The sequence below is a fragment of the Pongo pygmaeus genome, chromosome 19 (genome assembly GCF_028885625.2).
Source record: "Pongo pygmaeus isolate AG05252 chromosome 19, NHGRI_mPonPyg2-v2.0_pri, whole genome shotgun sequence".
Classification (NCBI taxonomy): Eukaryota; Metazoa; Chordata; class Mammalia; order Primates; family Hominidae; genus Pongo; species Pongo pygmaeus.
Genome location: NC_072392.2, coordinates 45,999,425 through 46,025,489, shown reverse-complemented (window position 1 = coordinate 46,025,489; position 26,065 = coordinate 45,999,425). Strand labels below are relative to the sequence as shown.

Genomic DNA, 26,065 nt, shown 5'->3' with positions numbered 1-26,065 from the left:
AGAATAGATCCAGAGAAGACTCTAGATTTGCTAATTTTTTCAACTCAGCATTCACCTACTGGTGTTATTGTTCAAGAGCAAGATCTTGTAGAGTGACTTTTTCTTCCACATACTAATTCATGGACTCTAACTCCTTATTTGTATCAAATTGCTACTATGATAGGAAATGGGAGAACTTGGATTGTTAAATTACATGGATATGATCCTGGAAAAATTATTGTCACTCTCACAAAGGCACAAATACAGCAAGCTTTTATAAATAGTCTTACTTGGCAAACCCATTTAGCTGACTTTGTCAGTATTCTCGATAATCATTTTCCTAAAAACAAAACTGTTTCAATTTTTGAAATTAACTAATTGGATTCTCCCTAAAATAACTAAATTTAAACCAATTGAAGGTGCTGAGGATGTTTTTACAGATGGGTCTAGTAGTGGAGAAGCTTCTTATTCTGGCTTGAAAGGTAAAGTTTTCCAGACGCCCTATACTTCAGCTCAAAAAGTGGAGCTTGTAGCTGTAATTGAGGTGTTGACTGCTTTTGATATGCCTATTAATGTGATTTCTGATTCTTCATACGTGGTTCATTCCACACAATTGGTTGAAAATGCTCAGTTACGATTTCATACAGATGAACAACTGATGACTTTATTTACCCAATTGCAAACAGCAGTTAGGAGTAGAATGCACCTGTTTTACATCACTCACATTAGGGCTCATACACCTCTTCCAGGACCTTTAACTGAAGGGAATCAAATGGCTGATCACCTAGTTGCTACTGCAATATCTAATGCTAGACACTTTCACAATTTAACCCATGTTAAATTAAGCCTTTAGTCTCAAACACAGATACTGCATTACCTGGAAAGAAGCTAAAGCCATTATCCAGTGATGCCCAACTTGCCAAATGGTGCATTCCTCATCTTTCACAGGAGGAGTTAATCCTCGAGGATTGGAACCTAATTATCTTTGGCAAATGGATGTCACAAATGTTCCCTCGTTTGGGAGACTAGCTTATGTACATGTATGTGTGGACACCTTTTCTCACTTTGTCTGGGCTACATGCCAATCAGGAGAGTCTTCTGCCTGTGTTAAACATCACTTTTTGCAATGCTTTGCAGTATGGGCATTCCAGCTTCTATTAAAACAGACAATGCCCCAGTATATACTAGCCAAGCTCTAGTTACATTTTTCTCTATATGGAATATTAAACACATTACTGGTATCCCATATAATTCTCAAGGACAAGCCATAGTGGAAAGAATGAATCTCTCCCTGAAACAGCAATTGCAAAAGCAGAGTGGGGAGATCAGGGACTATGGGACACCGCATATGCAACCGAATCTAGCAGTATTGACTGTAAATTTTTTTAGCCTGCCTAAAGACCAGATGCTATCAGCAGCTGAACAGCATCTACAGAAACCAGCTGCAAAGACAGAAGCAGAACAACTGGTTTGGTGGAGAGATCAGATAACAAAAAGTTGGGAAATAGGTAAAATAATAACTTGGGGTAGAGGTTATACTTGTATTTCTCCAGGACCGAATCAACAGCCAATTTGGGTGACATCGAGACATCTAAAGCCTTACTAAGAGCCAGATACCCAGGAAGAGGTTTTGGGAAGATCCCAAAGACCCACCGGTTGCAGACATATCAAGACTGACGCTGAGGAAGACTCCAACTGTCACGAGCAACACCTGTCGAACACAGCCACCTACCTGGGGACAGATCAAGAAGGTGTCACAGATGGTGGAAGAAAACCTGAGGAAAGCAGGATAACCAGTCACAATGAGGAATTTAATGATAGCTATGATAGTGGTGATCACCATTGCCATGAGTATTCCTTCAACAAGGGCTGACACAGAGAACAATTATACTTATTGGGCATGTTTATCAATCTTGGCTGGCAATAATGCCTGGACATAATCACTCTATGGCACAGTTACACATGCTTTCTGGTCTCAGTATTTACCAAAATGAATCTACTCCTATAATTGAGGCATACTACCCTCAAAAACCTATTTGTAAACAGAATTGGACCTGGCCAGAGATAATGAATGAATGTACTTGTTTGGGAAGATTGCATTGCAGAACAGGCAGAGGTGCTGCACAACGATTCCTATGGAGTCATTATTGATTGGTCCCCTAAGGGGATGTTTACCTTGAATTACACCTCTCCGCCTGCGTGCCACGGCCACACTATGTTCAGCTGGTCTAAACAAAATGGTCAGATGGTAGAAATGGTAAGAAGTATGGCAAGAGTTCCTATTATCTGGAAACATGGCCATATAGTGGCACCTCAACCTCAAATGATATGGCCTGCTGTAGGAGCTAAACATAAGGACTTGTGGAAACTATTCATGGCTTTTAATAAGATCAAAATTTGGGAAAGAATAAAAAACATCTAGAAGGACACTCTACAAACTTGTCTTTGGATATTGCAAAATTAAAAGAACAAATATTGAAAGTATCCCAGGCACACCTGACCTTAATGCCAGGAACTGGAGTGCTTGAAGGAGCTACAGATGGATTAGCAGCTATTAACCCATTAGACTGGATAAAAACACTTGGAAGCTCTGTGATTTCAATGATGATTGTGCTTTTAATCTGTGTTGTTTGTCTTTGTATAGTCTGTAGATGCGGATCCTGACTCCTGAAAGAAGTAGCTCACTGTGATAAAGCCGCCTTTGCTTTTATCATCTTGCAAAAACAAAAATGGGGAACATGTTGGGAACAGGACCCCAAATCTGGCCAGAAACTGGCCCCAAAACTGGCCAGAAACAAAATCTCTGCAGCACTGTGACATGTTCATGGTGGCCATGATGCTCATGCTGAAGGTTGTGGGTTTACTGGAAAAAGGGCAAGGAGCACCGGGCTCACCCAGGGCAGAAAACCACTTAAGGCGTTCCTAAGCCATAAACAATAGCATAAGAGATCTGCGCCTTAAGGACATGTTCCTGCTGCAGATAACCAGCTAGAGTCCATCCCGTTGTTTCGGCCCATCCCTTTGTTTCCCATTTTAGTTAACCTATAATCCATAGAAACAATGCTTATCACTGGCTTGCTGTCAATAAATATGTAGGTAAAACTCTGTTCCAGGCTCTCAGCTCTGAAGGTTGTCAGCCCCCTTATTTCCCACTCCACACTTTATTTCTGTGTGTGTGTCTTTAATTCCTCTAGTGCCACTGGGTTAGGATCTCCACGACTGAGCTGGTCTCAGCATTCATGTCTAGGGTGGAAGCCTAGAAGATGCATTTATAACAAGCATCTCAGGTCATTCTGATGCCTTGGATCAAACTTCTGAGAAATCTGTCTGGGGTATATCTCAGCTAATTGCCTTTATCTAGCCAAAGTCTCATGCTTTGCCAGCCACTGCTGAAGTCCTGAGCATAAGAGTTACCCTTGCAGCCCGAACTGCATCACCCAGGTTGAGAATGGGGGAAAAACTGTGCTTTCAATTGTACCTATGTGCATCACTCCTATTAGGACTCCAAAAACCCCAAACTGGTTTTGATTGAAATCAAATAGAATGGCTCAGAATAATAAAAATAGTTGCTGGTTTCAAGTACAGTTTTTTCCACAATGTTGGAGGCAAGTCTTCATCTTTCAAAGAAGAAAGACTAAGACAATCTGACATATTTTAAAATGCAAAAAGATTTTCAGTGGGAACTGGTAAATTGGATGCATCTGATAACCCAAAGAAACTACTAAAATCTAAGTCATTACCTTATGCCTATATAAGGCCTTCAAAATTCTCTAGAAAAACAAGTGTTCAAAAATGAACTTTGAAGTTTGAAAATAAAAGCAGACAGGCAGTTTAATAGTACAGAAGGGGCTGGGTCCGAACTGCTGGAAGATTAATAAGTATTTTATTTTTATTTATTTATTTATTGTTTTGAGATGGAGTTTCACTCTTGTTGCCCAGGCTGGAGTGCAGTGGCACAATCTTGGCTCACTGCAACCTCTGCCTTCCAGTTTCAAGCAATTCTCCTGCCTCAGCCTCCCAAGTAGCTGGGATTACAGGTGCCCACCACCATGTCTGGCTAATTTTTTATATTTTTAGTAGAGACAGAGTTTCACCACGTTGGCCAGGCTGGTCTCAATCTCCTGACCTCGTGATCTGCTCACCTCAGCCTCCCAAAATGCTGGGATTACAGGTGTGAGCCACCATGCCTGGCCTTAATAAGTATTTTAAAGGAGTGCTAAGTTTCTCTGATGCAACTGCTAACCAACCAAATCTCTACCGGTCAGCTCTACCGGTCAGCTACCAAAGTTCTGAGAGCTTGTCTGCTTGTCTTCTGCTTCTTCTGCTATTTATCTGTTTCATCCTCTGCTGCTTGTCTCCCCTCTGCTTGTCTTCCCTTCTGCTTGTCTCCCCTTCTGCTTGTCTCCCCTCTGCTTGTCTCCTCTCTGCTTGTCTCCCCTTCTGCTATTTATCTGTTTCATCCTCTGCTGCTTTTTTCTTTCCCCTTCATGTCTAGCTAGGATTCTTCTCAATTTCTGTCTTCATTCCTCTGTGGTTCTGTCTTCTGTATCTGTGTTTTTCACCCAGTTCTTTTGCATTATTCGTTCATGCACTCACTCACTAAGCCACTCACCCCTTCATTCATTACATAAATATTTATTCGGCACCTACTATGGATTCTGCCATTATAAAGCTTAGGGTCCAATGGCAGAACAGATAAGTAAACGATATTTTAGGGTAAGTATTAAGTGTCTCCAGATTCTCATGTGACACAAAAATGAATTCACAAAATTGGTTTTCTGTCATTTTCCCATGTGCTTGAAATATTTTTCTCCCTCTCTTTGCCTGACTAGATCCTCCACATGCTTTAGGTCTCACCTCAGACATCATTTCCTCCCATTTGTTGATGTCCATATCTAGAAACAAAATCTACTTTTGTGCTTCTGGGCCACTGTACATGAGACTCAAAATATAATCCAAATGGATTTTAAATTGATTGTGTCACCTGTTCAGGGAATTAATAAAATTTGTCTTCTGTAGCCTGCATTATCTCATGAAGATGTTTATTTTACATTAATCCAGAGAATTCTAAAGCATCCAAAACTCTTAATTTGGGCAGTACAGGGTAGACATAACCTATAAGCAGATTCATTCTAAGTATAAGGGGACTGGAAGGGAAGAAAAACTACATTATGGAAAAATTGCAAAAACAGTCATAAATTCTTCCAATTCCTGTATGCATGTCTCTATGAATGCAACATAACTATGCAGCTCCTCCCATGAAGAAGTGGAGTCTGTTCCTGTACTCCTTGTCTGCCTCTGGCCATGTGACATGCTTTGGCCAATGGGCCATTAGAAAACAGAATGTAAGCAGAAAGTTGAAAAGTACTTGAACACTGGGGCTTGCCCTCTTTTATTGAACTTGGGAGCCCTTCCACTACAATACCATCATGGAAATGAGCACGGGCTCACCCGCTGGATGATGATCCAGTTACTTCCATTGCTTTTGAAAAGAGACTGCCAACCACTACAAAAGTGATTGAGGTCATCACTTTTGGTTGTTATTCTGAAAGTAAAGGGATATCATTGAAAGGTTTCATCTTACTGCATCGCATGAGTGAGTCTAATTGATACCATGTGGAACAGAGATGAGCCATGAGCCCAGCCCAAAGTTACCAATCTACAAAATCATGAGCAAATAAATTCTATTGCTTTAAGCCATGAAGTTTTGGAATATTTTGTTATGCAGCAAAAGCTAACTAAGAAAACAGTTTTCCTATATGAATGAGTGTTTCGAGATCTTTTAAAGAAAAGCATAATATAAATCTGATTAAAGAGTAGAAGATAAAATGCTTCCCCACCTAGTTGTGACAATCCAAATTCTATCCATCAATTCAAGCTGTATAAGGAAAATCTTCTATTTACAGAAACATTTGCCTAGATTATATCAAAAGTGAAAGTTGTATTACATCAAAATTGGTTCTAATCAGCTTAAGTGGATAATTGACCGTGAACTCTGAGTGACCTCGGTATACCAGATCATTGCTATACGTAACTGAAGACCCTTTCTTGACCACTAAAAACTGGGACTTGTTTTAATCAATCATGTACAGATCTATGGACTCACTCTGTCCTATACAATGTGATAAGTTTTTAGTTCTTATAAGTGTAGCTATTATAAAACAATTAAAAGCCCCTGAATTTTCCCCTTCCACGTACCATTCAGTGAAGTCTTCACTGGTGTATATTCCTTTGCCTGGCAAGTTAATAAACTCAGTGTTTGTTTGAAGGTGTTTTTAAGCTCTGGTGGTCTTAGTTTCACAAAGCTAAACTGAATTTCTTTCTTTCTTTCTTTCTTTTTTGAGACAGAGTCTTGCTCTGTCGCCTAGGCTGGAGTTCAGTGGTGCTTGGCTCACTGCAACCCCCACCTCCCAGGTTCAAGCAATTCTTCTGCCTCAGCCTCCCGGCTAATTTTTTGTATTTTTAGTAGAGACGGGGTTTCACTATGTTAGCCAGGATGGCGTCGATCTCCTGACCTTGTGATCCATCCGCCTCGGCCTCCCAAAGTGCTGGGATTACAGGCATGAGCCACCGTGCCCAGCCGCTAAACTGAATTTCTTGCCATTCCTGGAGTATGTCCATATTAGTCCCATGATGAGTATTCCTATTAAAAATCCATATATGAAATATATGCCTACTTACTTCTTATACTTACTTATTTTCTCTTTGTTTATTCAATTTATATCTTACTACATAAATGAGGATGCTGATATAATTTAATGATTTAAGAAAAATCTAAGTAATTAATCAATAATATTTAAGCAGATGAATAATTAGGCCTCTTCAGAATTTTATAAAATGATAAAGAACATTTATCATAGCATCCTCATTAAATAGTGATGATTAATTCCAGATATTTCAAAGTTAAAAATTCAATTACTCTAAATTAAGGGATGTGTGAAAATGAGGTGACTCTCCCATAGTTATTGAGCATTAAGACATATCTCATAATAATCTTATGTATCTAAAAACAAAAAAGCAAAAATAAAATAAAAACAAAAGAAAACTTTCATCATTCAGGCAGACTGGAATAGGTTAATTAATTAACAAACATTTATTGAGCATTACTCATAAGACACAGTGTTAGATGCTGAGGATTCAGTGGTGACTATGATAGACATACTTCCTGCTTATATTGTAGTAGAGGAAACCACCATCACAACTGTGATAAGTGCAATGAAGGAGAAACACAGCATGCTATAAGAGCACATAAGGGAAGATCCCAACCCAATTTCATGATGAAATGGTGTCTGAGCCTGAACTCTAAAGGATGGGTAGGATTAAGTAAAGAGGAAGAAAAGTGGTATAGGTAGAGGGAATGGCATATGTGAAGACCCTGAAATAGGGAGAAGCACAGTATGTTTAAGAATGAAAGAAATCCTCTGTGCCTGGAGTATAGTGTGGGGAGAGAGGCAGGAGCCAAGGCTAGAAAAGCAGGCAAGGACAAGGTCATCCAAGGAAGATCTCATAGGCTTAGTTAAGAATTTTGTTCTTTATTCTGAGGGTAAAAGGGTACCATTGAAAGGGTTCACATTGGGGAACAACATGGTAAGATTAACCTTTAAAAAAATCACTTTAGTTACGGATGAAGAATAGATTGGAAGAAGGCAACTGGATGTAAACATGCCAACTAGGAAACTATTGCAATAGTGGAGGCAAGAGATAATGGTAGCTCAGACTAGGATGAAAGCAGTGGGGGATGGTCAGAAATGAACACATTTAAGAAAAGAAGGTGAAATCACCAGGACTTAATGACTGACTAGAAATGAACAGTGAGAGATCATCAGAAGGTGTCCAGGTTGATTTGCTAGTTTTTGGCTTGAGGACAATGACTTCTTGAAACTGAGGTGCTTATGAAACATACAAGTGCAGATATTGAATAAATAGTTGGATGTACTGGGATAGAGCTCAAATAAGGTGTTTGAATCAAAGATATAAATCTAAAATCATGAATGTATAGATGGTAACAAGTCATGTTGGAATGAGAGCACTCAGGGATGAAATATAGAGTGACAGGTTAAAGAACTTTAATATTTGAAGATCAAGTAGCAGAGAATGAGCCAGAAAAGGACACAGAGAAGGACTAAATAGAGAAATAGAAGGAAAGCTAGACAAGTATGATATCATGGAAGAGGAGGGAAAAAGTATTTCAAGATGGAAATAATGCTAAGAGGTCAAGTAAGATAAAAATGGCAAACTTTCTACTGGGCCTAGAAGCATGGAAAACATTGTGGTTTTGGCAAGTGCCATTTATTAGAGAAAGCCTGGCACAGAAGCCAGAAGTAACAGGTTAAAAAATGTGTGGGAGGTGGGGAGAGTGTATATGGACAACTGCTTTTGATAAAATTGGCTGTTTTAGTTATATTTCCTCAAATAGACTGTATAAGTTCTTCATGACAAAAATCAAATTTTGTATTTTTTCCCTATAAGGTATAGCTCACCACTGAGAACTCAGTAGTTATGCAATAAATACTAATTGACTGAGTAAAGGTTCCTCAGTAAGTTTAAGTTTTGTTTGTTTGTTTTTGAGACGGAGTTTCACTGTTGTTGCCCAGGCTGGAGTGCAATGGCCCGATCTCAGCTCACTGCAACCTCCGCCTCCCGGGGTCAAGCAATTCTCCTGCCTCAGCCTCCCGAGTAGTTGGGATTACAGCCATGCACCACCATGCCCAGCTAATTTTGTATTTTTAGTAGAGATGGGGGTTTCACCATGTTGGTCAGGCTGCTCTCGAACTCCTGACCTCAGGTGATCCACCTGCCTCGGCCTCCTAAAGTGGTGGGATTACAGGCGTGAGCCACCGTGGCCAGCTAGTAAGTTTGTTATTAATTAATTCATCTAACATTTATTGAGCTCCAGCTCATGCCAGGCATTGTGCTCAGTTTCAAATATAGGTATAATAGAAGATAGCCCTTGTCTTCAAAGGGATTATGGGAAGGTAAATAACAATTACATTACAGTGTGCTAAGGGGGCTGACATGAGCCTACAGGTGTTTCAGAAATGTAAGAAATATATAGAAAAAGCACTTAATCCAGACCAACGGTGACAAAAGTGGTGCTATAGCTGACTACTGAAGGACAAGGAGAACTTAGCCAGCTAAAGAAACAAGGGGAGGGATGTTTTAGACAGAGAAAGCTGGCACTCTGGATTCCCAAAGAGGACACTTGGCTGGTGGTTTTGATTAGTTAATATGTATGGTAGTAAAACTGTTATGCATAAATAATGCAGCCTATCTGGCCAGGATGGACTAAATCAGGGCTTAGTGGTCATTGTTACTATATGCTGGGTAGCTCAGATATAATGCCTCCAAGCTTTACAGCTGGCCTCAATGGTGAGGATTTCCTTTTTTTTTTTTTGAAATGGAATCTCACTCTGTCACCCAGGCTGGAGTGCAATGGTGTGGTCTCAGCTCACTGCAGCCTCCGCCTCCCAGGTTCAAGCAATTCTCTCACTCCCGAGTAGCTGGGACTACAGGTGCGTGCCACCACACCTGGCTAAATTTTGTATTTTTAGTAGAGACAGGGTTTCACTACGTTGGCCAGGCTGGTCTTGAACTCCTGACCTTGTGATCCGCCCACCTCGTCCTCCCAAAGTGCTGAGATTACAGGCGTGAGCCACCGTGCCCAGCCAGGATTTCCTATTTCTAAATGAGGTGAGTTGAGTTCCAATTGAGCCACCTTTTTGGAAAAGTAAGAGCAGGGCAGAGGCCAATAGAGTAAGCATACTCCCCACTCCCCCTATCCCCCCTGCCCCAGGGAAGCTGGGAAGCATCTGTTTCAATGGTGAAAGGCTGAGTTAGCACAGAGGATGTAACAACCAAAGCAATTGCATATAAGGTCTTCAGCCATTCGAAGGCCAGAACCTCCTCTATGAACAGACAAATTATCTTCTTTTGAGGCTGTCACTGAATACTTTTAAATGAATCAATGGAATTAATACGGAAAATCCTAAAAATTTCTGGACATCCTCGATAGTCTTAGGAGTTTCTACTTCAGGACAACCACACCTTGTCAGGCATTGTACCAGATACCCAGCCCTAGCTGGAGAGAACTTGACTCAGTCTCTACCTCAGTCTCTAACATTAGGAACATACTATGTCATTGAAGCAAACCAGAGACTCATTTAATATCAAGTTGCAGGGTAGGGTGTAGAATACAAGGATGTCATCCAGGGAGACCATGATCTTGCAGTCCATAAGTGGTTAAATTTCTTAAGTATTTAATAATGGGATATATACATACACAACAGAGTAAGGTTTAGAGATGGACATGCAACTAGTCAGTGTATATAAATTATCATTATGCTTCAGGTTGAACAAGAGTAGAACCTGTTTGGATAAAGTCCTACCACCATTCCATTGGATGTAACAGTCATTTGAATACTACAAAAATATTTTCCTTGTCCATTCACTCACATCACTCATAATCTGTCTTACTGGATTGATAAAATTTGATATTCAGTATAAATCGACAAGATGATTAATATTACTAATATCACCTGTGCAGAAGCACCTAGCATAATATAAGCACATGGCTCAGTAAATAGGTGGCAGCTGGTGTAGAATATGAGCAGACAGCTGTCTAGGAAGCCACTGTCTCCTGGCAACTCAGGAAGACCCATATCAAGGATGAAACATTCCCTCTGTCTTGCCAAGTCCTACTGCTGGCATCTTGTAAGGATGAGTAGGACATTTTGAAGCATTTAAAAAAAAAAAAAATACAAAAAGTACTTTGAAGCAGATCTGAGAACTCTGCAAATAACACATTCCAATAGAAACACACACAATAGATTTTTGTCACATAGTTTACATAAATTCCTTGAACACTACACGAGTTAATATGCAAGAAATTAATAAAATAAAGGCCTGTGTCCCTCGCTCCTTGAAATTTTACTTGGTTTGTGTATCCTTAAGTCTTGAGTATTTATACTAACTTGCTCTTCTTTTGTATGTAGCTGTGGTAGAGAAAGTAATTCTTTGAAATACCTCTTTGTGTTTCTCTCTCTTTATGGATTAAATGTTCCATGATTAATGCATAAGGCTAATAAAGAGGAGTCACAGAAAAATGCCCAAAAGATATCTCAAACTGCAACACAGACCCCATAGTGAATATGCAATTATCAGAGATCACTACCAAGGCAGAACTGGGTATGCATTATACAGGAAAAGATACAAGCTTCTGTTTTGGGTCTCTTAGATCTACTTTCCGGTTCATTTGAACTCGTTCTAGGTTATTATGGTTCAAGACTAGTGGAGAAAAGAGAGGAAATTTGTAGTAAAGTAGAATAGTCTGAAATTCTAACATTAACAGTTTTCTTTTTTTACTGCTTAAAAGTTTTATATTTTAAAAAATATCATACAGTAAAATTTACCTTCTTTGTCACATAGTTTTATGAATTTTAACATATTTGAGTATGTGTAACCACCATCATAATTAGGCTATTGAAAGTTTGTAATCCTATTTTAGGAGCAAATATTTTTCATTATCAATTCATAATAAGGTGGTAATGACCTTCAAATATGCAATCCCAAACACTGGAGAAATCAAGAGTCAGAGGGAAAAGATACTTTTTAAAAAGCATACTAAAAGAAAAGAAAATATGAAGAAAAGCAAGTGATACAAACTTAACCTACTTTACAGTTGTCCAAAACTGCATGTAAGAATTACACTTTAATTCTATATCTATGTCTTTCAAGAGCCCCAATGAAAAGTAGTAAATTACATTGCACATATAAAACCTACAAACAGCAGTGATACTGTATTTTTCAGATATAGTGGCTACAACTATAAAAATTGTTCCAAATAAGTAAGCAGTGTCTTCTCTATCTGTTGTTTTTAGAGACCTAACAGAGATGAATCCCTTTTGTCCTGGAAAGTAGGCAGACAAAAGCTTTTTGGATCAAGCGGAAGCAAATGAACACTTAAACATTACCACAAGAAGATAGTCTCATTAAAACACATACACTTTCTTTGACTTTTTTTCTTGGCTATAATTCAGGAAAATTTCATTCCTAAAGTGAATGGACTTTTCTAAGGCTTTGCGATGGATTGAAGGTAACACAAACAATGGTATAGTTCTGAGAATTTCAAAGCAGGACTGTTTTTACTAATATTGCTGGGTATATAAGCTTTAAGTCCATAGGGATTAGGAGCAGAACACACTGTTGTAAACATCCTTAGGATTTCTGAATATTCTACAAATGCCTGACACTATCATCTGTTGACATACAGATCTTGGATTTTTGCCAGAAAAAGATGAAGCCCCAATTCTAACAATCCAGGTAAACAAAGCAACTTTGATTAATTATTTCATGAAATTCCTGCAACAGTGTTGCTCCAATAGAGCAACCATTAACTAAAACTTTTACCAAGCCTCAAATGACCCTAAGAAGTCAAACTCCCAGTTCAAGAAACATCAGTGAAACAACCTAATTCTCCTGTGTCATGGAACCCAATGTCCTAGTGTGCTTATTACTATCTTATTATAGACAATAAATGTCTAGAGTTTTACGTACCCATTGAGATTTACATATCTGTAACAAGAGGAAGTGTTTGTCAATATATTTGTTTACAGACAACATCAGTTCACAGATTGTAAGTATTTTTACTGGAAATAGATCTAAATACAGTCTAATTTATTGCACTGCAAGAACAGATGGTGAGCAGAAATGTTCCTTAAGCTATTTATTAAATTTAATGAAACTGCTTCCTGCATGCTACTAGAAGTTTTCACTAGTACTAAAACTCTCTTAATTTGTTTTCTTTTTAATTTGGTCTTGAAACTTTAGTGTGCAATAATAACCTCTTATGGAACTTGTTTTAAATGCATTCCTAGAGGTTCTGATTCAGAAGATCTGAGGAAGGATCTAGGAATCTGCACTTTTAACCAAGCACCCCAGGTGATTCTGGTGTCATTGATAGACAACCATGATCTTAGAAAGCCTGTTTCAACTGAAAATAAAAATTTCATAACCACACATAAAACAAGAGTTCTGCACGTATCTCTTACTTTATCCCAGAGGGATATCTGTGCCTAATTCCAAAAGAATTACTATTCTAAAGCTTCTAATTAGTTGTTTACCCTATAGGAAGGACACTAAAACAAGTCAAAAGGAATTATAAATTTTAGTGTAGGTGGGCCGGGTGCGGTGGCTCACGCCTGTAATCCCAGCACTTTGGGAGGCCGAGGTGGGTAGATCACCTGAGGTCAGGAGTTCGAGACCAGCCTGGCCAACATGGTGAAACCCCATCTCTACTTAAAATACAAAAAATTAGCTGGGCATGGTGGTATGCACCTGTAATCCCAGCTACTTGGGAGGCTGAGGCAGGAGAATCGCTTGAACCCCGAAGGCAGAGGTTGCAGTGAGCTGAGATCGTGCCATTGCACTCCTGACTGGGGGACAAGAGTGAGACTTTGTCTCAAAAAAAAAAAAAAAAAAAGAAGAAGAAAAAAATTTAGTGTAGGTCTGTATGTCAGAAGATATTAAAAGGAAAAGTGTATCACTTTTGTTTTAGACCTGGAAGAGACCTAATAGATACCATTTAGACAAAAGTTCAGCAAATTACAACCTGGGGGCTAAAACTGGCCCACTGACTGGTTTTGTATGGCTCAAAAGCTGAGGGGTTGTTATATTTTTAGTTTTTTATTTTAAAAATTGTATTTTTTATTTATTTATTTATTTTTTAGAGATAGAGTCTCATTGTGTTGCCCAGGCTGGTCTTGAACTCGCAGCCTCAAGTAATCCTCCTGTCCTCACCTTCTCAAAGTGCTAGGATTACAGGTGTGAGCCACTGTGTTCAGCCTAAATCATTTTTTAAAATCAAAAGATGAATAATATTTTGTGCCATGTGAAGATTATATGAAATTCAAATTTCAGTATCCATGAATAAAGTTTTATTGGAACACAGCCATGCTCTCTCATTTACATATATGCTATGACTGCTTTTGCACTACGACAGCAGAACTGAGAAGTTGTGACTCAATTTACCAGGAAAAACGCTTTCATTTTTTATGTACTGAAATTTTTCAAAATTTTCATGATCTTGAGTCATGGTTAAAAAGGATTATCTCCAGCATAAAGGGATTTAATCCCTGTTTTTTTCTAGTTTTTTGCATGGCTCTATTTTTTACATATATATACCTAGTGAGACATATTCTTTTTTTTTTTGAGACAGGGTTTTGCTCTGTCACCCAGGATAGAGTGCAGTGTCATGACCCAGCTCACTGCAGTCTTGATCTCCCAGGCTCAAGTGATCCTCCCACCTCAGCCTCTGGAGTAGCTGGCAGTAGCAGGCATGTGCCACCAAGCCAAGCTAATTTTTTTTTTTTTATTATTTGTAGAGACAGGGTCTTGCTATGTTGCCCAGGCTGGTCTCGAACTCCTGGGCTCAACAGATCCCTCTCAAAGTGCTGGAATTACAGGTGTGAGTCACTGCACCTGGCAAGTATATATTCTAAGGACCAAAAACCTGCAAATAAATGTAAAGCCTTGTTTAATATTTTTATTATTAGTAAGCTTGTTGGTATTATTATTTTGAAGCTTTTTTTTTTTTTTTTTTTTTTAGATAGAGTTTCATTCTGTCACCCAAGCTGGAGTGCAGGTGGCACGATCTCGGCTCACTGCAACCTCTGCCTTCCGGGTTCAAGCAATTCTCCTGCCTCAGCCTCCCAAGTAGCTGGGATTACAGGCACGCACCACCACACTCAGTTAATTTTTGTATTTTTAGTAAGACGGGGTTTCACCATGTTGGCCAGGGTGGTCTCGAACTCTTGACCTCAGGTGATCCACCCATCTTGGCCTCTCAAAGTCCTGGGATTACAGGCTTGAGCCACTGCGCTGGGCCATTTTGAAGCTTTTATGTAAACTGTAGGATAAAACAAATCAGTAATTATGTCAATGTAATTAGGAACCAAGATTTTCTGTGTAAGATAAAAGGAAATACAGGCCAGGCGCGGTGGCTCACGCCTGTAATCCCAGCACTTTGGGAGGCCAAGGCGGGTGGATCACGAGGCCAGGAGTTCAAGACCAGCCTGGCCAATATGGTGAAACCCTGTCTCTACGAAAAATAACAAAAATTAGCAGGGTGTAGTGGTGGGTGCCTGTAATCCCAGCTACTCAGGAAGCTGAGGCAGAGAACTGCTTGAACGCAGAGGCAGAGGTTGCAGTGAGCCGAGATCCCGCCACTGCACTCCAGCCTGGGTGACAGAGCGAGTCTCTGTCTCAAAAAAAAAAAAAAAAAAAGGAAAAAGGAAATATAAATATCAAAGAAATTAGATAAAGACCTGAAACATTATATTTAATATGCAACTGTCAATATTAACTCATTTTTTAAATTACATATTTCTTTTCTCAGCACAGCGAATTTTAATGTCTCCTTTTTGCGGGAGGAGAGGTTGCCTTACCCACTTTTGAAGACACCCCAAAGGCTGTCTGGCAGTTTGGCGCAGAAAGGTTTTGGCCCAATCTTGTGCTGGCTAAGATACAGAAAGGCACATAAAGTTTGTGGCTCAAAGTCCTCAGGGCTGGGGTGGGGCAGAACGTGCACAGGGAAATGGTTTGGGAGAGACTTGTAGGAGTGTGGGCTTGGGTTCCTGTGACAGAGGTAGTTGGTCCTGGTGGACCAAGGCTGGGGTGGCCAAGGGGAGCCTGAGCCCTCTGGCTGAGAAGACGCTCCTGCAGTGGCCCCTGTCTAAGGGAGCTAGTTCACCAGCTCACTGCTTTCAAACCACAGCTGGATCTCTTTCTGATCCCCTACCCTGAATAGCTGGTGTGAATGATGTTCCTGCTGATGTGGACGTCGCTGAAGTCTCCCCATGTGGTCACAGAGTCAGCCTCAGCCCTGTCAGTGTATCCTATCATGGCCCTCGAGGCGTGGATCACATTGCACCCTTCCCAGACCATGGCCATCAACAGGCCTGGAGCTCACATAGCTAAGGAGGGCTGGGTAGAAGGGCTTCCTTCACAGGTCCTGGTAGTGTTCAGCAAGGACGCTTTCTGGCCGGCCACAGGATCTTCATCTCTACCAGCTTGAAGCCCTGCCTCCAAAGCGCTGGATCACATCCCTAACAGGCCGCCACAAGACCCCAACTGGCTTCAATGAGACCAGGGTCCACTCCTGGATCAACAAGGGTCCTCCTGAGCCGGGCGCAAGAGCAGGCATGGCCCAGAGCCCGCGGGTCGTACAGCAGGCCCGGCAGCGGTGGCATGCCCGAAGAGGCTGCAGGTGACGTCTGGTCACGGGCCATTGACTCTAAAAATTATATGTTTTAGTCGTGAAGGGCCTAGAAACAATGACTACACAATATTTATGAGCACTCCTAGCTCACGAGTGAGTGATCCCCATTAAAAGGAGCCAGGAATCCATTTAAAAAATGCATGGGCCGGGCGCGGTAGCTCACGCTTGTAATACCAGCACTTTGGGAGGCCGAGGCGGGCGGATCACGAGGTCAGGAGATCGAGACCATCCTGGCTAAGGCGGTGAAACCCCATGTCTACTAAAAATACAAAAAAAAAAAAAAAAAAAAAATTAGCCGGGCGTGGTGGCAGGCGCCTGTAGTCCCAGCTACTCCGGAGGCTGAGGTAGGAGAATGGCGTGAACTCGGGAGGAGCTTGCAGTGAGCAGAGATCGCTCCACTGCACTCCAGCCTGGGCGACAGAGCAAGACTCCATTTAAAAAAAAAAAAAAAAAAATGCATGAAGTTTTCAAAGACTAAAGGGGTAATGTCAGAAAACAGAAGCCAAAGTTGGTGCAATTTGAGCATCTAACAGGAAAAAAATGACTACAACTGATTAAAATATATTGAATATATATTAAGATCCATGCATCCATGATGATACTGAAAAAGGAACCCTTTCCCAAAAGGGGAAAACATTTTTCATTTGCTGCCACTAGCGGTGACTATTGATAGGTAGATAGATAGATATATACCGTATTCTGAAAAATCTGTAATTAAAAGGAAAGAAATATTTATTCTGTCTTACAAGTAGGAAGCATATTTCAGTGTACCCAAATACATAGCAACCAAGCAGGATTTATTTCAGGAATTCTAAGATAATTGAATAGTAGGAAATCTATTAATAAAATTCATCATTAAGGAATCTAAGGTGAAAATCATATTATCACTTTCATAGGTGTTGAAAAAGCATCTGATAAAATCAAGTCTTAATTTTTAAAAATCACTCTGAAAGGTAGAAATTAGGTACATTTTCCCATTGAGATAAAATGTTTTTCATATCCAAATGGAATAGAACTAGTAATATAAAAACTGCCCATAATGAAGCAGTAACAGAAGCAGCATTTCTACTAAAGTTGTAAAAAGACAGGGATGCCCATATCACCACTATTATTTAATATTGTATTGGAGGTAGTAGGATATTAGTATAAAAATTGAAAAGGAAGAAGGAAAACTACTATTATTTGCAGACAATGGTTACCTCCCTAGAAAACCCAAGAAACCAACTAAAATGTTACAGTAAGAGAACTCAGTAAGGTAGCAGGGTACAAAAATATATAGAAATTAGTAGCTTTCATGTCTTCAGACTACATCCAGATAGAAAATATGGTAACAGAAGAAAGCCCTGCTTAAAATAGCAACAAAGAATGATAAAAATAACTAGTAATGAATCTAATAAGAGAGATACAAAACCTACATAAAAATCTTTTTTTTTTTTTGAGATGGAGTCTCACTCTGTTGCCCAGGCTGGAGTGCAGTGGTGCATCTCGGCTCACTGCAGCCTCCGCCTCCCAGGTTCAAGTGATTCTCCCACCTCAGCGTCCCAAGTAGCGGGGATTACAGGCATGCATCACCATGCTGGGCTAATTTTTGCATTTTTAGTAGAGACAGGGTTTTGCCATGTTGGCTAGGCTGGTCTCAAACTCCTGACCTCAGGCGATCAGCCCGCCTTGGCCTCCCAAAGTGCTGGGATTACAGGCGTGAGCCACCACACCCAGCTGCAAAAAAACTTTAGGGCAACACTAATTCATACAAAATAAGATGAGCAAATGGAAAGACACCCCGAAACACTCATCATTATTACAGATGTTGGTTTTCTGGTGTGTGTGTGTGTGTGTGTGTGTGTGTGTGTCTGTTTTTGAGACTGGATCTCACTCTGGCACCCAGGCTGGAGTGCGGTGGTGTAATTTTGGCTAATTGCAGCCTTGAAGATGTTGGTTTTCTAAGAGTATTAATAGATGTAATCAGATTTCAATAAAAATTCCTGTAAGGTTTGTTTTTTCGTTTTCCTTCCCCATTTTTTTTCGAGTAGACAAGTTATTCCCATAATTCATATAAAAAAGTAAACAAACAAAAATAGCCAGGAAACATCAGAAAATAAGAAGAGCAAATAGTGGGGACCAGCACTGTCAGATCTATGGAATATATTTAAAAGTCTCAATTATTAAAGCAGTGTGGTACGAATGCATGAAAGGGAGACTGACCAATGGAATAGGATGGAAAAATCCAGAAATACACCCCAAAATATATATGAATTTATTAATAAAGGCTCAATCCCAAACAGTGGGGCAAAGATACACTACTCAACTCTTATTGAGACCACTAAGTAGACATTTGAAAAAGGATAAAGTTGAATCCTTACATGTTACACTAGGTTAAATTCCAAATGAGTCAGTATTTACAATGAAAATTAAAATAATAATAATTCTGGAAGAGAACATGGAAGAATTCTTTTAATATTTTGAAATTTAACAGTGCCTCAAAATCCTGATGCCATAAAAGAAAAGTTAAATTTGACTATATAGAAATAAAAAATCTTCTACATGACAAAAGATAAATGGCAGGTAAAAATGGGTATTTGTAACACATACCACATGCTTTTGTGTAAAAGAAAGAAAATTAATAATCCATGTTTGCATTTCCTTATGTATGTATAAAGAAATTCTATAAGGATCTATAGAAAATTAAGAATAGTAGTTATTTATGGTGGAGGTGGAATATTGGGTAGATGGAAGATAAGAATGGAGGGAAACTTTTCACTATATAACTTTTTTTACATATTGGCCTTTAAACCAGACTGCCTATATGGAAAGTTAAATTTTTAAAAAGTTCCAACTTTCATATAGCTTACTTTCCAGTGCAGGCAGATAAATAAAAATACAAATCAATACACACTTCCAGTCATAGTGAGATAATTATGAATACAAGGAACTTATTTTGTTAGTCTTCACAGTACCTCAAAAAGAGTGAAGCACATACTAGTAGCTCAATAAATACTTTCTGAACAACTGTAGAATCACTTCTTTTAAGTCCTGTCTATGATTACGTTATTTTTTCTACTAGTTTTTCAATGTAAGGAGACAGATCATGAACTGAAACTAACAGATTGTACCTGTTGCAGATAGTGTCAGGAACATATATCTTCAGGTCTTCTGTGACTTCTTTCATCACCCTCTGGTAACCAGACATTCCTGGGTCTTTGATATAATTAGGATTGTTTCTCATTAAATATTCCCCCAAATAATTAATTGGGTCAAACTTTCTTGGAGTGTCAGCTTCTGTCAAAACCTTCTTCTTTTCTACTTGAGTTAACATGTTTTCTACTCCAGGAACTAAGGTGGGTAGAAGTTTGTCAAGCAAATATGCACGATTATTCAGTGTCATGCTTTCAGTATTAAACCACTCTTTGGCCAAATTATCCCTAGGGAGTTTTTTTTCAGCCTTTTTTTCTAGTTCCTTCTTCAGATTTTCCTTATCTATTATTTTCTGCTGCATTGCTTGGGCTCTTGCCTCCATTCTTTCAAAAAGGTTTTTCTTCCATGTGTGCTCTGGCTTTGATTTCAGTTCAGTTTCATCTAAAGCAAAAATCACTTTTGCAGATTTTCTAATTGCAATATTACTTGAGGCTTCAGTTTTAGAGTCCTTTATTGAACCAGGTGAAATTTTTTGCTGCCCCTCCAGGTTTAATTCTGAGGGGAAAAAAAAGTGAAATGTAAGAAATGTTAGCAGTAAATTTTAATCTATGTGACTTTAGAATAATATTTGAAAAAATTTTTGTATCCATTTACACAGTGGATTGGAAGAATGTCAGCTGAAAATAACAGAAAATCAGACAAAGTGACTTTAACCATAAAGACATTTATTGTTGACTTAATCAGAAGCCATTCAGCAGTTCAGTGATTTCATTAAATACGTAAGCTGTTTCTGTTTATTTTCGTTCATTTTTTTGCTTGTACCTCATGATCACATGATGACTATTACAGCTCCAGCTATCACTTCCTCACAGCAAAAACGCTTAGAGGACAAAGGGTTTTTCTCCTCTTGAGGCTCTGTTTTATTATCCGAGAGGAGAAGATCCCAGACTCCCCACTCTAAGACTTCCCTTTACATTTCATTGGCCCTAACTAGGATACATGCCCATGCCCAGACCAATCGCTGGTAAAAGGAAATGGGATTACTATGAATAGTATAGACAAATTATAACTTATTTCTTGGTGCCAGGGTTTGGATCAAACTCTCTGATAACAAGTGATTTTCATCTGCTACAACACTGAGGTTCAGTTGGCAGGCAAAAAGGTAGGGAATGCTGGGTGCAGTGGCTCACATTTGTAATCCCAACATTTTGGGAGGCCAAGGCGGGAGGACTGCTTGAGCCCTGGAGTTCAAGACCAGCCTAGGCAACATTAGGAAGATGCTGTTTCTACAAACAATAAAAAAATTAGCCAGGCATGGTGGCATACACCTGTGGTCCCAGCTACTCAGGAGGCTGAGGTGGGAGGATCACTTGAGCCCTGGAGGTCGAGGCTGCAGTGAGCCATGATCGTGCCACTGCACTCCAGCGAGACTTTGTCTCAAAAAAAAAAAAAAAAAAAGGTGAGGAAATGTGTGGTGAGTAAGCAAAGAGTCTACCACACATGTATATTCAAATACATTTCTCTTCATTTTATTCCCAGCTTCCTTTATGTTTTCATTTTTTAAATGCAGAATGGAGATATTAGACCAAGATGGTAGACTGAGAACAGGCACCTACATCCCCTCCCCTACCAAAATCTCTAGCAATGACAGGAAAAGTTGTGTGTATGTTTTTAAAACTTAAAAAATGCATAACAATACTACAATCATGAAGGGGGCCTTCAGGAGTCAGGAATTTTGAAGATCTCTGAAAAATGTAAAGCAGGGGAATTCAACTGATTGAAGAAACTATAGAACTAAAAAGATACGGTGGAGACCACTATAAAATTTGGGAGCAGATTTGAGACACCCCACGTTTAGAGGATGTAGATATGGGTCATAGGGGAAAGACTGACCGTTTTGTATATCTTCATTCCCATTTGAGCTAATCATCAAGCACCAGAAGTGTTTTCCCCTGCACTGAGTTAAGGTATATAGATGTTTAGGCTAGAGAAGCAAGATTTCCACACACAGAGAAAATGACCTATTGACAGCTTCACTGTCTGCACATCTTGTCCTTCCCCCACTGGCATCAGACTATAGAAAACAGTAACTCTATAGGAAAGCAAATAGACAATCTCAAATTCAAATGTAAGCACACATTCACAGAATGTTTAAGAAAAATCATCCCCATGACTAAATTCAACAAACAGAATAACTAATGCCACTCAAGGAAATACCATTAAATAGAACAAATGTAAGGAGTCTTTAAAAGAATATCCTCAGAGCAGAGAAATTAGAAGAAATTAAAAGTTATTAAAAAGAACACTTAAGAGAACGTAGACCATCTAGTGCTCACATCTTGGTTTCTAATATCACTCTCCAATTAAAAAAAATCAGAACTCCTTGGAGATACAGCTGGTTATAGGATTGGGTTCATCTTGTATATAGGAAATATACACAAGAATATCTTGTAGTGCCTGGAATATCTTGTAGTGCTAGAAAGTAAGGAAGTGCTGAAAAAAAACTATAGTAAATAAGTAAAAAGACAAATTTCCTGTGCAGAAGTATTCCAAATGATTTATGTAGATACTCCACACTCAAGGATGTAGAGCATGACTCCCCTCTCTTTAAGTGCAGACTGCATATAGTGACTTCCTCTCAAAGAGTACAATATGGAAATGGGAGGGGGAAAATAACTTTACAGTAGAGAAACCTGACAAATACTATCACAGCCTAATGATCATTATTAACATCAACAGTAACACATCATGTCGACACCATATACCCATATGTATATGTATATGAGAATATGACAGCATATACTCAGCCTCCCGAGCAGCTGGGATTACAGGTGCATGCCACCGTGCCCAACTAATTTTTGTATTTTTTTCTTTTTTTGGTAAAGACAAAGTCTTACTATGTTGCTCAGGCTGGTCTCGAACTCCTGGCTTCAAGTGATTCACCCACCTTGGCCTCCCAAAGTGCTAGGATTACAGGCATGAACCACCATGCCCAGCCAATCCAGAATATTTAATATTAATCTTATAAAAGTGTCAGAAGGTGTAAGCCAAGCGTTAGACATAATGAAATATTCAAATAAATAATGTAAGAAATCTCTCAGAACTGAAGAAAGACACAAGTCTTCAGCTTTGAAAGGCTTACTAAATGGAGTTTCCATTTGTAATGATAAAAACTTTCTGGAACTAGACAGTGGTAATTGTTGCATAACATTGTGAATTTACTTAATGGCTCTGAATTGTACACTTTAACATAGTTTAAATGGTAAATATTATGATATATGTATTTACCACAAATTTTTTAAAAGCCTACCAAATAAACACAGGATACAAGATTAAAATACAAAAGCAAATTTATTTCCTTGGAACTACCAATTAATAACCAATTTAAAATGTTTTACATTTTTAGTTATCAATGAAAATATAATTTTATAAAGCTTCATTTCATTATAGCAACAAAAATTTAAAATATCTAGAAATAAACTAAACAGAAATGTGTCAGACTAATATGAAGAAAGCTACAAAACTTTACTGAAGTAGTACTGGCATAAGGAGAGACACATAGATCAATGGAATAAAACTGAGAGTCCAGAAATAAACCCATACATCTATGACCAATTGATTATATTTTTTAAAGTTCCTCTTCTACTCTGAAACCAACTGATTTTTGACAAGGGTGCAAAGACAATTTCATGGAAAAAACAGTCTCTTCAACAAACGGTGCCATGACAACTGATATCTACATGCAAAGGGATGAATCTGGATGCTTACCTTACACCATATACGAAAATTATAATTAGTCCTAACTGTCATATATACAATAGTCTACCCAATATAACAGCAGAATACATATTTTTCTCAAGTGCACATGGCACATTCTCCAGGATAGACCGACCATATGTTAGGCCACAAAACAAGTCTCAATGGATTTAAAAAAAATAGATACCATATAAAATATCTGCTCTTTAATGAAGAGCACAAAGCTTGATGAAGTTAGAAATCAATAAAGGAAAACTAGAAAACGTACAAAGCTACAGAAAATAAACGACTCATTCTTAAATGACTAATGGGTCAAAAAAAATCACAAGGGATATTAGAAAATAATAAGAGACAAAGAAAATAAATACACAACATATCAAAATTTATAGGATGCAGTGAAAAAAGGGCTCAGAGGGAAACATAGCTGTCAGTGATTACATTTAAAAAAGTCAAATCCGAGGTCAGGAGACCGAGACCATACTGGCTAACGTGATGAAACCCCATCTCTGTAAATTAAAAAAAAAAAATTAGCCAGATGTGGCTGGTGCCTGTACTCCAAACTACTCGGGAGGCTGAGGCAGGAGAATGGCGTGAACCCGGAAGGCAGAGCTTGCAGTGAGCCGAGATCAGGCCACTGCACTCTAGCCTGGATGACAGAGTGAGACTCCATCTCAAAAAAAAAAAAAAAAAAAGTCAAATAAGTAACCTATACACCTTAAGAAACTCAAAAAAAGTAGTGCAAACTAAACACAAAACTAGCAAAAGAAAGAAAATAATAAAGGTTAAAGTAGAGATAAACAAAAGAGAGAATAGAAAAATAGTAGAGAAAAACAATTTAACCAAAAATTGGTTCTTTGAAAAAATCAACAGAATGAATAAACCTTGAGCTAGACTGAAAAAAACATTAGCAAAGATACATAAATAACCAAAATCAGAAATGAAAGTGGGGACATTATCACCAACCTTACAGAGATTAAAAAAAAAAAAAAAATTATAGGCTGGGCGTGGTGGCTCACACCTGTAATCCCAGCACTTTGGGAGGCCAAGGCAGGCAAATCACGAGGTCAGGAGTTCGAGACCAGCCTTGCCAACATGGTGAAACACCGTCTCTACTAAAAATACAAAAATTAGCCAGGTGTGGTGGCATGCACCTTTAATCCCAGCTACTTGGGAGGCTGAAGCAGGAGAATTGCTTGAACCCAGAAGGTGGAGGTTGCAGTGAGCCAAGATCACACCATTGCACCCCAGCTCTGGGCGACAGAGCAAGACTCTGTCCTGGAAAACAAAAACGATTATAAGAGAATACTATGAGCAATTGTATGCTAACATATTGGATAACCTAGAAGAAACGAACCAATTCCTTGAAATTACCTAAACTGACTCAAGAAGAAGTAGAAAGTCTCAACAGATCTTGTGTTAGTTAGCTTATTTTGTGTCTCTATAAAGAAATACCTGAAAAAAAAAGGAATACCTGAGACTGAGTAATTTACAAAGAAAAGAGGTTTATTTGGCTCATGGTTCTGCAGGCTGTGTGTGAAACAGTGCCAGCATCTGTTCCCAGTGAGGCCTCAAGAAGCTCATAATCATGGTGGAAGGCGGCGGGGGGGGGGCTGGCATATCACATGGTGAGAGAGGGAGCAAGAGAGAGAGAGCGAAGGGGTACCAGGCTCTTTTAAACAACCAGATCTCACATGAACTCATAGAGTGAGAACTCACTCATTACTGCAAGAACAGCACCAAACCATTCATGAGGGATCCACCCCATAACCCAAAAACCTCCCACTAGGCCCACTTCCAACATCACAGGTCACATTTCAACATTAGATTTGGAAGGGACACACATTCAAACCATATCAGACCTCTAACAAGTAAAGAGATTGAATCAGTGATCAGAAACTTCCCAACAAAGAAAAGTCTTGGATCAGATGGCTTCACTAGTGACTTCTGTCAAATATTTAAAGAAGAATTGAAATGAATTCTTACCAAATGCTTGTAAAAAATTGAAGAGGCGGGAACACTTCCTAATTCTTTCTATGAGGATAGAATTACTCTGATACTAAAGCTAGATAAATATCACAGTAAAATTATAGACCAATATTCCTTATGAATATAGATGCAAAAATCCTCAACAAAATATTAACAAATCAAATCAAAGACCATAGTAAAAGCCTTTTCAACATGAAATCTTTCCAGATTTATCTCAGGAATGCAAAGGTGGCTCAACATAAGAAAATCAAGCAATGTAATCCATCACATTCATAAAATGAAGGGGAAAAAAGCCACATAATCAATGCATATGGAGAGAACATTCCTCAAAATAATAAAGGTGGTTATTTAAAAATCCACAGTTGGCCAGGTGTGGTGGCTCACGCCTGTAATCCCAGCACTTTAGGAGGCTGAGGTGGGAGAATTGCTTGAGTCCAGGAGTTCAAGACCAGCCTGGGTAACACAGTGAAATCCTGTCTCTACAAGAAATTTAAGAATTAGCTGGGTACGGTAGCACATGCCTATAGTCCCAGCTACTTGGGGGACTAAGGTGGGAGGATCACTTGAACCCTGGAGTTTGAGGCTTCAGTGAGCCATAATCATGCCACTCACTCCGGTCTGGGCGACAGAAAGTGACCCTATCTCAAAACAAAAATAAAAATAAAAAGTTCACAGTTAACATGACACTCAGTAATGGAACACTGAAAGCTTTCTCCCTAAAATCAGTAACAAGAAAAGAATGCCCACTTTCACCACTGCTATTCAACATCATACCAGAGTTCTAGCCAGAGCTATAAGACAAGAAAAACAAACAAATGGCATCCAAATTGGAAAGAAATTGGTAAAACTGTCTCTATTCACAGATGACATGATCCTATATATAGAAAGAATCCATAAGAAAGCTACTAGAGCTATTGAACAAATTCCATAGGGCAACAT

At 39.0% G+C, this 26,065-nt stretch overlaps 1 protein-coding gene across 2 annotated transcripts in view; it reads right to left on the bottom strand.

The window, feature by feature from the left end:
- Positions 1-26,065, bottom strand: part of EFCAB5 (EF-hand calcium binding domain 5) — a 183,751-nt gene that overhangs the window by 136,696 nt on the left and 20,990 nt on the right. For both annotated transcript variants that reach the window (XM_054458178.2, XM_054458180.2), the window contains exon 4: positions 19,363-19,939. In XM_054458178.2, coding sequence (XP_054314153.2) covers positions 19,363-19,939 — 577 coding nt within the window. The remainder of the gene's footprint in view (positions 1-19,362; positions 19,940-26,065) is intronic.